At 35.4% G+C, this 13,369-nt stretch overlaps 1 protein-coding gene and 1 long non-coding RNA gene across 2 annotated transcripts in view; one reads left to right on the top strand and one right to left on the bottom strand.

The window, feature by feature from the left end:
• Nucleotides 1–3,982, top strand: part of Hip14 (palmitoyltransferase Hip14) — a 55,413-nt gene extending 51,431 nt beyond the window's left edge. Inside the window, exons 11-14 of the mRNA XM_068367522.1 lie at nucleotides 545–679; nucleotides 1,841–1,947; nucleotides 2,555–2,617; nucleotides 3,511–3,982. Coding sequence (XP_068223623.1) covers nucleotides 545–679; nucleotides 1,841–1,947; nucleotides 2,555–2,617; nucleotides 3,511–3,705 — 500 coding nt within the window. The 3' untranslated portion in view covers nucleotides 3,706–3,982. The remainder of the gene's footprint in view (nucleotides 1–544; nucleotides 680–1,840; nucleotides 1,948–2,554; nucleotides 2,618–3,510) is intronic.
• A 6,981-nt stretch (nucleotides 3,983–10,963) lies between these two features.
• LOC137634909 (uncharacterized) overlaps nucleotides 10,964–13,369 on the bottom strand; it is a 178,723-nt gene continuing 176,317 nt past the window's right edge. Inside the window, exon 3 of the long non-coding RNA XR_011042581.1 lies at nucleotides 10,964–13,283. This is a non-coding gene — a long non-coding RNA (uncharacterized lncRNA). The remainder of the gene's footprint in view (nucleotides 13,284–13,369) is intronic.

Genomic DNA, 13,369 nt, shown 5'->3' with positions numbered 1-13,369 from the left:
GCAAAATGTGCTGGGAAAAAAATAACCCCCTGGGGGTTAAGGGTTGGAAATTTCCAAATAGCCTGGGGGTAAAAGGGTTAAGCCAATAATGTGAGAGGTACTTGAACTATATTCACAAGAATGTAACCTCTTACGGGTTAAAAGTTAATAATAGCTTCTTTTATAAATCTTTGGTATTTGTAACGCATCTTTATATAAAGCCTACTGTATGCATAGCTGGTCACTGTGGAGGAAATATAAGGCGTAATTTTCCTCAAGTGAGTTTCATCTCGTGATCTTATTTAATTGTGATACATTCTGTAGTAAATCATCTCTTGATTCTTTACGTAAAGATAGCTTCCTTTTATTCAGAAGTAAAGATCTTTGTAATCTTTAAAAAAGTTACAGAACAAATTATCATACATAAATATAAAAATAATAGAAAATCAACCCAATCAAAATATTTAGTCAATGGAGAGTCCAGCCTTTTGTTTATAAAAATATTTTAGTTTATGGGCATATATATTTTAAGCTTATTTTTACAATTTTTATTGAATTTTTGCAGGAGCCAATAATCTGAAGTACTTCATTGGATACCTGTTGATGTTATGTGCGATGTGTTGTTTTGTGTTACAAGGATGCTTTTACTATTGGAATGGAGAATGTGGTGTTTATTTCTTGAAACAAGGCATTTGGTCAAGTAAGTAGTTTTCTTTTGTGTTTTGTTCAAAACTAACTTTGGTTCAACCATTGCAGAGTCATGTATGGTAATACAATGTTTTTTAAGGATTTTCGGTAATGGGATTGACCCCATTAACCCTTTTACCCCCAAAGGACGTACTGGTACGTTTCACAAAACCCGTCCCTTTACCCCCATGGGTGTACCGGTACGTCCTTGCAAAAAAATGCTATAAAAAAATTTTTTTATTCATATTTTTTATAATTTTTTTTAGAAAATTCAGGCATTTTCAAAGAGAATGAGACCAACCTGACATTTCTATGACAAAAATTAAGGTTGTTAGAGCAATTTAAAAAAAATATACTGCAAAATGTGCTGGGAAAAAAATAACCCCTTGGGGGTTAAGGGTTGGAAACTTCCAAAGAGCCTTGGGGGTAAAAGGGTTAAAATTTAAATTTTGAATAGTTCAGTATCATGGAGTATATGGATTCAGTTTTAACAAAATCCTGAGCATTGGTATAGGGGGTTCAAGTCCTGCTCAAACTTGATAATTTCATTGGTTGCTGCAACCTCACCATCTTTGTGAGGCAAGGATGGGGGTTTAGGGTGCCTATAGATCTATCTGCCGAGTCATCAGCAGCCATTGCCTGGCCCTCCTTGGTCCTAGCTTGGGCAGAGAGGGGCCTTGGGTGCTGAGCATATGTATATATGGTCAGTCTCTAGGGCATTGTCCTGCTTGATAGGGCAATGTCACTGTCCTTTGCCTCTACCATTCATGAGCGGTCTTTAAACCTTTAAATTTTTTAGTACAGTACTGGAATTGATATATTTTTTCAAAGAACCTCCCATGATCATATTGCTTTTCTCTTGAAGCTTGCTTATATCGACCTTTACCCCTATGAATAAAGTATTTCCTGTTCTCTTTCCTTTTAATAGGTTCAGACCTTTAATATAGTATTGAATCAGTTTAGCGGCTAATGGCAATAACCAGGGCTTGGATAGTCCGCAAGGTCTTGTCATTCTAGTCTCTGTCAATCCTGCTTTAAAAGGAAAGAAAGCTGGAAATGTTATAGTTTCTTGGGTGAGGGTCGATAAATGCAAGTTTCGAGATAGAAGCAATAATACATTAGGTTAGTATAGTAAATAACAAATATTATTAAAAAGCTATTTTCCCTTACTTAGGTTTAGGTTCAGTTGGCACTTGTGAACCATGGTTGGCTTGGGTTGGGGCAAATGCAGCTCTTCATGCAGCATGGGTGGCTACACTACTCGGTTGTCAGCTTTACCAGGTTAGTGTTATATATTTTGCTTATATTAATACAAACAGAATAAGTATAAGGTGTCTGTTGTGTTTGTTTGTAACATCAAAAGTGAATTATAGACTGAATTTGTTTTTGGATACATACAGTACATTTGTTTTTGGATACATACAGTACATTTGTTTTTTTGATATATACAGTACATTTGTTTTTGGATACATACAGTACATTTGATTTTGGATACATACAGTACATTTTTTTTTTTGGATACATACAGTACATTTGTTTTTGGATGCATACAGTACATGTATTTACAATTTTAATAGCTCTAACATATTTAGTTATGGATTTTCTTTTTATAAGAAAGTTGTATTTGCTTTTATTTATTGAAGCATAAAGTAATTGTACCTAGCATTCAAATCAAGAGCTCAACTATAAATGAATAACAGTGATTGGTCAGTTTCATTTCCATACAGGAGGGTGAGAGAAAAAATCTAAGACTTATGATACAACCCAAGAAATTTGCTTTAGAGAGTACGTACTGGAGTTTATTGATAATTTAGTTTGTACAGTTTTGTGATGTTATTAATATAATCCCTGATATATATATATATTTTTTTGTTTCTTCCAATACCAGGTTCTAATTCTTGGCATGACAACGAATGAGAGAATGAACTGTTATAGATATAAGCACTTCCAGGTAAATGACTCATAATTTTGTTTTGTTATTTGCACATTGAACTATATAGTTCTTGAAACTAAGCTTATTTGTTACACCTCATTCATAGTATATTCCCCTAGAATTGCAAACACTTATTTTACATATGCTGTAATCCTGCGATGGGCATTAAAATAGACCATCCAAAGAAGCTCTTCAGTTGAGTTTGGAAACCCTCCTCCTCGAGGGAACAGTCTATGCTCAAAGGGAGCTGAAACCCTCCTCCTCGAGGGGACAGTCTATGCTCAAAGGGAGCTGAAACCCTCCTCCTCGAGGGGACAGTCTATGCTCAAAGGGAGCTGAAACCCTCCTCCTCGAGGGGACAGTCTATGCTCAAAGGGAGCTGAAACCCTCCTCCTCGAGGGGACAGTCTATGCTCAAAGGGAGCTGAAACCCTCCTCCTCGAGGGGACAGTCTATGCTCAAAGGGAGCTGAAACCCTCCTCCTCGAGGGGACAGTCTATGCTCAAAGGGAGCTGAAACCCTCCTCCTCGAGGGGAGAGTCTATGCTCAAAGGGAGCTTGAAACGGTCTTACCTACTCTGGTGCTTAGGTCCTTGGGTGGGATCGTCCTTATCCTCATGTGGGAGTAATAAGTTAAGCTATGTATAATGCATAGGAATTTATTTTACCTGAAAACATAACCAATAATGTAGTAGTGTACTGTATTGCATTAATTTAAAAAGTTAAAATAGTTGCCAAATTTGTATATGCAATTAGAGGGGATCAAATAATAGCTCTGTTTGGAGAGAACTGAATATTGTACAAGTAATCAATTGTTTAACTGTCTGTTGTAGTGACAATTAACCTCATGATTTCATCATGTATCAGGGTTTATTATTGTAACCATTTTTTATAAAATTTATTTTTCTTGTAGGTTGGGAAAAAAGGAGAAGTTCGATCACCCTTCCATCGTGGCATTTGGCAAAACTTCCAGGATCTGCTTAGTTGGAGATGCTTAGGCCTTCTCAAACCTGACCGCACAGACTGGCTCCACATATACACCCTATCAGAATCGGCAGAAGACAAACAGCCCCTTCTTAGTCAATCAGATATGTATCAGTATGTTTAGAATGTTGTTTAGGTCTTTATATTCCAAAATTGAGGTCCATTGTTATACTAAGAGAGGATACTTTTCTGCTGCTTTACATATTCCAGTGAATGACCACAATATTCAACAGGAGTAACCTCAATATCATTATTTGGTGGGATTGTTGTGGTTTAAAGTGGACTTCCACAGTATGAAACTCTTGTAAATGCTAGTCAGTTAGCTTCTCCTGCCCTCATTGAACTTTTCAGTGTTTTTAACCCTTTTACCCCCAAAGGACGTACTGGTACGTTTCACAAAACTCATCCCTTTACCCCCATGGACGTACCGGTACGTCCTTGCAAAAAAATGCTATAAAATTTTTTTTTTTATATTTTTGACAATTTTTTGAGAAAATTCAGGCATTTTCCAAGAGAATGAGACCAACCTGACCTCTCTATGACAAAAATTAAGGCTGTTAGAGCAATTTAAAGAAAATATACTGCAAAATGTGCTGGGAATAAAATAACCCCTTGGGAGTTAAGGGTTGGAAATTTCCAAAGAGCCTGGGGGTAAAAGGGTTAAACGTTTTTTCCTTTCTCTCTACGAATCTAGTCCTCTTCAGAGATGAAATTCAAAAGATTTGTGTGAGGGCCCAGTGTGTTCTTGATCATTTATACTATTTATGATCTCTCTATATTATAGCAATAACCACATTTCCTTATCTTGTGCACAACTTGTACCTTTCATGTTCTTCTCTAGCTATATTGATATTTTTTATTTAGTTATTAAATGCTGTATTAAGGAATTAGTTTGTTTAGATCATTGATGAAAATGGTATGTAGCATTTAATGTTTTAATATGAGCATAAAGGCTCTTTATGCAGTTTAAGAGGTTGTAAATCTTTTTTGGTTTAGTTCAGTATCTTTATGTAAACTTATTTTGATAGTAATTTGGATATTTTTAAAGATACTTGTCCCTTTTATTTGTTTGTTTTAGCTTAGTTTTGCTGTTTTCAGCTATTTTACCCACCGTAAACCAGTTATGATTCTTTTTAGATCATTACACAGTTATGTTACAAGTAATTTTAAGTTTTTATACCAAAAAGCACATTTTACTTCTAAATCCGACAATCATTGATGGTCTAAATTGCTGTTGTAATGTCCCCATAAATACACTCTGAAGTCTTACACTGACGAATCGGTAATAAAATGATGAGTAAGTGGACTAACCATTTAATCCAGTTGTGGATGTACATAACTCTGGGACTATAGTCCATTTCTTTTAGCGAGTTTTATTTGCAACGACTCGCAACGGTGCCCTTTTAGCTCGGAAAAGTTTCCTGGTCGCTGATTGGTTAGAATTATCTTGTCCAACCAATCAGCAATCTTTTCTGAGCTAAAAGGGCACTGCTGCGAGTCGGTGCAAATATGACTCGCTAAAAGAAATGGACTATAGGTATAGTGGTTGAGAGTGAAGTTTGTACAAGATTATTAAAATTAAGACAAAACATGTTTCACCGTTGGTAAAGCCTAAACCGTTGTGACTAACGGCCCAAACGAGTACAGTACAAACCTACCCTCGTGCGCAAAGTCACAAAGATTGAGGAGTTTTAAGGTAGTGGCATCTTCACGAGTCCACATGCATGGTGACTGCTATCCTGATGTTCCTTAAAAAGAGTCAGGGAGTTTGAGTTAACTTTGAATTTTATATTATTCCTCTGAAACCTCTGGGTAAGCTTTAAGGATGAGCAACCCCAACCAATACATACATACATACATATACCAAAGGCACTTCCCCCAATTTTGGGGGGTAGCCGACATCAACAAGAAACAAAACAAAAAAAGAGGTTTGAAATTATGGGAATAGCCATCAAGAGGTTAGATGCCTTTCCCATGATACCAACGCCTGAATGTGTCCCAATTTGCTTGGTAGAGGTTATTCATTGAAGGAAAACTAGGTTGAGTAATTGCAGAGGCAGAAATCTCCAGATACCACCTGAAAACATCTTGGCAAGAAGGCACAAGGATCCTTGATTTCTGTGAAATCTGTAGAAATAAGACTGTTTCTAATTTCTTTCCTTCTTCCCTTTTAGTTGAGACCTTGAGTGGTCCACAAACAATTGCAAGAAGTCTAGGTACTAATTCTGCTTAGGCCTAAGTGCGTGATGAAGGATTTTTCCAAGTCGGACTTGAGGATTTCGTTTTTGACAAGACTCGTCATTGTAGTCCAGACATAGAAAGAGCTCGTACATAAGGACTGACCTAGCTGGGCAGCATTGCGTCAGGTTTCCTGGTTGGTAGATTGGTTTGAGCAGAAAAATTCTCTATGAGCTTTCGGCTTAAACTTTTCAAAAATAGCTCCGCCATGCCCCATGAATGCTTGAGGGCCTTGCATACCTCTGAATTCACTAACCATTCAAATTGGAGAAGCCATTTTTCTTGAGCGAGACACTGCCATTACGGTACAGTAAGATTGTCCTACTTTTATGTAGAACACAGTCTTTTGTGTTGGTAGCCCATAACAAGTCGCCCATTATGTTTTGCTTTTCTCGTGAGAATCTTAGAGAACTAGCTTGATGCTTTACTTCTCTGCCCATTCCAAGAGATATACCACTTGGCAAACACAGTGGTTCCAACTTTGTTCCTGGGTAGGCAATTGTGGTGGATTAGTCTACCATAACTTCAACAGTCTTACCTTTTGCAGATTTAATGAATGTCCGAAGGACTAGGAACATTGCTTTCAGCTCCAGAAAGTTGATGAGGAACATTTTGTTCACTTCTAATATCAAGAAAAAAGAGTTCTCCATTCTTAGGTTGAATCATTCATAAAAATGAGAACTTCTATAGCTTGAAGAACCAAGAAAACTCTTACTCTTCTATAGTTTCGGTTGGTTCTAGAAAACATCTACTAATCCAAATCTTAAGAGACTTATGTTAAAGATTTCTTTCTTGTATTTCAATGTAGCCTTTCTTGCAGTACAACATGGTACAGTATTATCATCAGATGAATCACAGAATTGAAGAAAGTAAATAGAATGCCACTAAAAGCAAAAGCAATGCATAAGCTTAAAAACAGGTGTCCAGCATGCAGACTGATTGTAAACTGCTGCATAATTACTCAATCTTTATGAATGATTAAGGTTTGTTGGGGACAAAAATTAAAAATGTTTTGTATACCGTAGATAGATTAAATGAATTTGACATACAGTATATATAATCCTCCCAGCCTGACAAGGGACTCAACCAATTTCGGCTTGTACTGCTAGGGTGCCACAGCCCACCCTCCCCCGTTAGCCACCACAGATGAAGCTTCCTAACGGTAAATCCCCAATTGCTGCTACCTCCGCAGTAGTAGTGTCTGGTAACATTACGACCACAATTAGGGCTATTTGTGATTGGTAGGTTTTCTTTGAACAATCATTTAGGGGCATATTCCCTTTGAACACAGCAGCATATTCAGTAACATTTCACGTTTAATGTTTTACACAGTAAGCATTAGTTTCCATTGACACTCATTCTCATACAGTGGTAGTGATGCTTTAATCCAGGTGTGACCAGATATCCATATTTATGTTTGAGAATTCATCTGCTTCAACAATTTCAATAGCATTTGTATATGTGTTTTTGAACTGAGTATTTGGTTATTTTCATATTAAAAGTGAAACTTGGAAATACTATCGTAGAAGTAATAGTGCAGTAAACTAATTAGAGTAGTTGAGAGAGTAGTTTAGTGGTCAGATGCAATCAAATGGACAATCCCGATCTTATATTCCTTAATATATGTAGAGGCTCTAGTTTGTATAACAGATAATCTATGTCAGCAGTGTATTGTGTAAAGGCCTGAGTCTATTGAGAGGGAACAACATGGATAGTAATATTAAAGAAATAGATAGTCATAACATTGTAGGATCAAGAGAGAGTAGGGTTCTATCTGTTATGAATAGAAAGCAGAAAATCACATGCAATTTAGTTACGTGGCTTAGGGAAAATACAAATCTAGTTGACGTGTTTCGTTGTGCTTGAACAAGTAATAGTAAGCGAGAGATGAATTTCTGTGCAGCCAGGAAAGTGCTTGCTTGACGTAATCCAGGCTTCATTTATTACAAAAGCTTATTTCCCCTATTTTCTTAAAGCACTTGCTTTTTTTTTTTCATATATTGTAGTAAAGTAGCCTTTGTCTGACTTTGTGCGGTCGAGTTTAATAATTTTCATTACATCTTGCTTGATTACTGGCACTGTATTGGGTGTTTTGATGTGACTATGAACAAGGCAAAATGAGATTAATACAGTCATAAAATTTGTATTTACTACTCTTCTCAAACCAAGTAATGATGGTGACAAGTTTTCAAGTTAATTTCAAACTTCATTTATGTAGGCCATAGTGTGACGAGGAAACTTAGCAATGAATAGAGATGAAAGTAATTCAGGTGTTGATTAGCTTATAGGTGATATCTCTTACATGAAAAGAATCCTTCTCTCACTTACCGAATACCTGTCAGTTGAATGTGACAAAATTGTGTCCACTTTTTTATTTTATGCCTAATCAAGAAGTAATGTAGAGACAGTTTAGTTTGCAAATTTTGATAAGGGTAGAAAGTAGGTTAGATGACGTTAACTGCACGTAGTTTAGGAATTGAACAAATGACGAGTTAGTGACATTTTCATGTGATATTTAGTTTAAATCATTTTCATCAGGTACAATAAATGAGATAGGATACACTATTGTCAATTTCTTTTAGCGATGCAGATTTGCACCGACTCGCAGCGGTGCCCTTTTAGCTCGGAAAAGTTTCCTGATCGCTGATTGGTTGGACGAGATAATTCTAACCAATCAGCGATCAGGAAATTTTTCCGAGCTAAAAGGGCACCGCTGCGAGTCGGTGCAAATCTGCCTCGATAAAAGAAATGGACTATAATTAATTTCTGTGACATGAGAAGTAAGTGCAAGGTGGTTAATTTTTGCATTTTAGTTTTTACATTATTCTAAAAGACATGAAAAACATTTTTAATACCACGTTTATTGTACGACTGCTGTTCTTTTGTGTGTGACAGACATTGCTTCTCCTTGTGTACTGAAGCATTTATAATCATTGCAGTTTATGGTCTTGGCAAGTGATGTGTATATTTACTTTTCTCAAATAGGAGTTTAGAATACAGTAATTTTATTCTTTATTTATTACCAAAGACCATAATGGCTAAGTGCAGGCTAATTTATTGGTATACAATACTTTACTAGTCACAGAGAATCATAAACATATTATTCATGTATATCTTATGAATATACACGCACTCTTCCACATGTGATTAGCTTCGGTTCTTGATCTTTTGAGTATAAAAGACTGAACTCGAGTTGTGGCTTATATATATTTGTTATAACTTTCGTTTATGCATTTTTGTATGTGGATTTTGTAAAAAAAATATATTATACATCATCTAACAGCATTCAGTATCTATTTATTCTGTTTTATTTATGCATGACTATTTATGTTTCATTTGCAAACTGATTTTTCTCTTAGCGTCGGAAATTTTGGTGGTTTTATGCGCAGATACACAAGACAAGGAGGTCGTGAAGTAAGGGACAGTATATGATGTACATGTTTTCTTTTGCTGTATATATATATATATATGTAATATGCTTGATTTTTAGCTTTACATTCCATGTTTTGAGGCTCAAGTAGCTTTGAGGCAGTTAGAGAGGATATTAGAGAAATTATTCTTTTTTGTATTTATGTATCCTCTTACAAAAGGAGACTACTGTATTTGAATATCAAGAATCCGTGACTCTGCTTTTGTTAAATATTTCAATTGCCTCAAATAAAAACAACAACACATCATTCCCGTTTTATGAATAGAAAACTGTATATTCAACTCACTGTAAGTTGTGAGCTTTTATTTTTTCTGAAGCAGTTTTATCCTTTGATTAATGTTTAAAGGATCAACACTGTGGAACAAGACATTCCTCGGGTATTTTATTATATTATCGTAGTGAATTAATCAAATAAGGTGTTTTTCTATTTTACATTGTCTTCGAATTTGTGGTCTTCTTTGTGAAAATAGAATTAGTATGTGGGATTCTTTGCCCCAACTAATTTAGTTGTTATTCATTTATCATCATTAAAATCTCATGTTAATCTTTTGTCCATTAACATACTCGTACTATTCTTCACAAACTGCAGCTACATACCATTTTATTTGATAGTACATGATCTATTAGTAACACTTGATATGAAACAGAACGAGGGTGTCCCCTTCATATTTATATGTTCAATATAATTGCACACTTATTTATTAAGCTTTTTATCAAAAATACATGTTTTATAGTAAACTTTATAATAAGAGTTTGTGTTTTTTTGTTGTATATTTTCAAGTACCAGTTTAGCCTTCATATAACCTAGTTCTGTTCTATTAGTTATTAAGATATGTGCACAACTGAATTAAGGACATGATTTTATGGGTGGTTAGTCTTTTACAAAGTTCGTGATGACTGAATACTCAACGTGGAGCTTGTGTTCGCTGCTTCAGGTTTTCATACTTTGACCAACTCCAGCATTGGGATAATCATAAAAAGATTTTGTAACCCAATGGTACATTTAGCACATGGAAGCTATAAAGATAGTTTTTATTTTTTTCATTGTGCCCACATTCTTTTGGAGTTAGCCAAAAGGCCATGAAAATGTTCTAGCAGACTTCTAAAGAGTAGAATCTGATGAAAGGAAAGAGTAAATAGTGAAGGCAATTAAATTTTTTATATATATATAGGTGAACCAGTAAAATGCATTATTAGCTACTATGATAAAATGAAAACATTAACAAAAAGAAAGTTTTCCTGAGTGGACATTGATACAGATACTCAAAGCTAATATTGTTCTGTCTTGTAAACATAGTGTCTCAATATTTAGAGGAGTTCTACACAGTAACCTCCCATGGCTATAATAATTCGATTGATGGTGTTTGTAAAGGTATTTCCTCTTCAGCTTTTAATACTATTCTTTTAGATCAATACAGTACAGTTTTTATGCTAGAATTTCAAGTACATTGCATCACCATTTTAACACTTTTACCCCCAAAGGACGTACTGTACTGGTACGTTTCACAAAAGCCATCCCTTTACCCCCATGGACGTACCGGTGCGTCCTTGCAAAAAAATGCTATAAAAAAATTTTTTTCATATTTTTGATAATTTTTTTTTAAAATTCAGGCATTTTCCAAGAGAATGAGACCAACCTGACCTCTCTATGAAGAAAACTAAGGCTGTTAGAACAATTTAAAAAATATATACTGCAAAATGTGCTGGGAAAAAAATAACACCCTGGGGGTTAAGGGTTGGAATTTTCCAAATAGCCTGGGGGTAAAAGGGTTATGCTACAAGATTTTCCTAATACATGAAATATTACGTTAGGTGTAACTTTTATCCCTTCATTTTTTTTTTTACCTGAGATGGATGGTGGATCTGATTCTTGGGGGACACTTACATGATCTGTGTTCCTTTTTATTTTGATGCTGCATCGATATGTTATAAACATTCCCCACTTGTAAGAGTAATCAATACTGTCTGTGTAAGATTAGCTGTGACGAATGATTACTTGAGGCAGTCTGTTGTTATTGTAGTCAATGATGACATTCCTCATTCGCCAAATGGAGAATGAATTGTTTGCACAGGAAAGTTAATAATGTGAGGTGAAGGCTTGATCTAAGACCTAAAATCACACACTTGATTAACTGCCCAATATCGGATGAAACTTATAATTAGATTCCTGGAAAATTTTGGTTTGTAAATTAGACACAGAAGAGATCTCGACTCCTAATCAGTTTTGTTATACAGGTACTGTACGTGGAGAAAAGAATTCAGTTTACTGAATTACTTTATAAAAAAAATGTAACAGCCATTTTTCTGCACATTGCATTATAGTTTTAGTTCATTTTCACCCAGGTTTTCTTAGGTATACATATTTTTGTATGCACTTATATTCTAAAAATCTATTTGTGCAAATTTTGAAACTTTTTAAAGCCATTGCTGTTGGTCAGAGACAGCAGAGAGAGTAAAATTGTTTAGCTCTAGTAATTAAAGTGGTAGCGGTTCAAAATCAATTGAGAAATCTTCTGTGAGGAATACTCCTTGCCCTACTAATTGATGCTTTTTTATCTGAGTTGGACCTACACCAGGTCTATTTTGAGTTGATGTTAGTTTTACCTCAAGTTTCCAACAATGTTTTATGAAATTATATTTTTTTCCTTGAGAAACTCATTACCTATTACTTGTTCGTGTATCTGCTGACTTTTTACAAATACAAGACTGATAAGTCACGTAGCTTTCAGTAGCTGTTTGGACCCGTCAAGGAAGATGACCATCGCAGTCATTGAATCAGTTATCAAAAATCCAATTATAGTTGAGACTGGAAAAGTGTCAGTTCTTGAGCAGATGTAATCAAGTCATCAACTATATCAGACAATTTAGATAAGCAAAGAATGTATTTCATATTATCGGAACAAAATTACAGAAATAATGGCCAGAAAACATAAATACTTATTCTCCGATTGTCACTATGACCAACAGAACAACACCCTCGAAAAATATTAGTATTTCGCAAGGCATAAATCCCCCCCCCCCCACCTTCCCTTTCAAGATCCTGGTCCCAGGGTTTGCTAAAGGAAATGTATAGTTGCTTGAAGAAGTAATGCAGGTTGATTTTATCTTTATACAAATGACCGCATAATGGAAGTTTAAGACAGACTTCATTATCTCCGGATAGTCCTCAATTAAAGAAAAGAATCCATTTCCAAATGAAGAACTTGTTTACACTACTGTCCCCCTTTGACTCAAAGGGTAAGAAAAAATTCTGCCCCAAGATATTTGGAAGACAGGAACAGTAGTGAAGGTAGGACATTCAACAGGAAAGAAATGATTAACTTTATTGCCCATTGATGGTTAAAGAATAGCACAATGAGAAGACTGTTGACTAGTGGATTCAGCCTTATAATTTTGCCTGTCTTATACATTTGCTTACGATGAAAGTTTTTTACCTTTTCTTTAGTATGTTCTTGTAAAGGAGCAACAGGTGATATTCTTGGAGAAGCTTTGTGAACTTATAAGGCAAGAATGTTTTTTTTTTCAGCACTTGAGTCAGATGTTTGAAAGTGCCTCTTTGGCTTATAATGGACATAAATTATGTGCGTAGTTAATTGTAAGTGGAGTTGTTCCTAAACGTGGATTTTTTTGGCATAGAGTCAGATCCCAAATAAAACTGTAATTCTGTCACAGTAAAGCTTTGAGGGAGTTAGAGAAAAGGCACTTTGACTTCAATAGAGCAAGGTCTTGTGGACCTGTAAGATCCAGACTGTATTTCTTTCAATGTGGTGTACTAAACACTTCTTCGTGACAGGGTGATAGTTTTCAGTGTATTACAATGTACAATGTTTTCTTCTTCTTTTGTCAAGTGGGATATATTACTCTCGCTATTGATGTATGTTATTGGAAATATGATTCGACTTTACCTGAGCATAATTTGAAGGGTGTTTCTGAGGTATGTCCATACATTCAGTAGAACCAGAAATATAAGTTGGGCAGGCCCTCTATTAGCTTCTGTCATCATCACAACTTTGAATCCTTTGATGCCAGCCAACCTGTGTGAATAACATTGACATTACAAAACTAGGAGTAGACATTATTATAGCAACATACATTTAGGCCCAAGTGGACAGGAATGTAA

Source organism: Palaemon carinicauda, chromosome 45 (genome assembly GCF_036898095.1).
Source record: "Palaemon carinicauda isolate YSFRI2023 chromosome 45, ASM3689809v2, whole genome shotgun sequence".
Taxonomy (NCBI): Eukaryota; Metazoa; Arthropoda; class Malacostraca; order Decapoda; family Palaemonidae; genus Palaemon; species Palaemon carinicauda.
The sequence above is the reverse complement of the archived record's forward strand: the minus strand, read 5'-3'. Positions and strand labels throughout refer to the sequence as shown.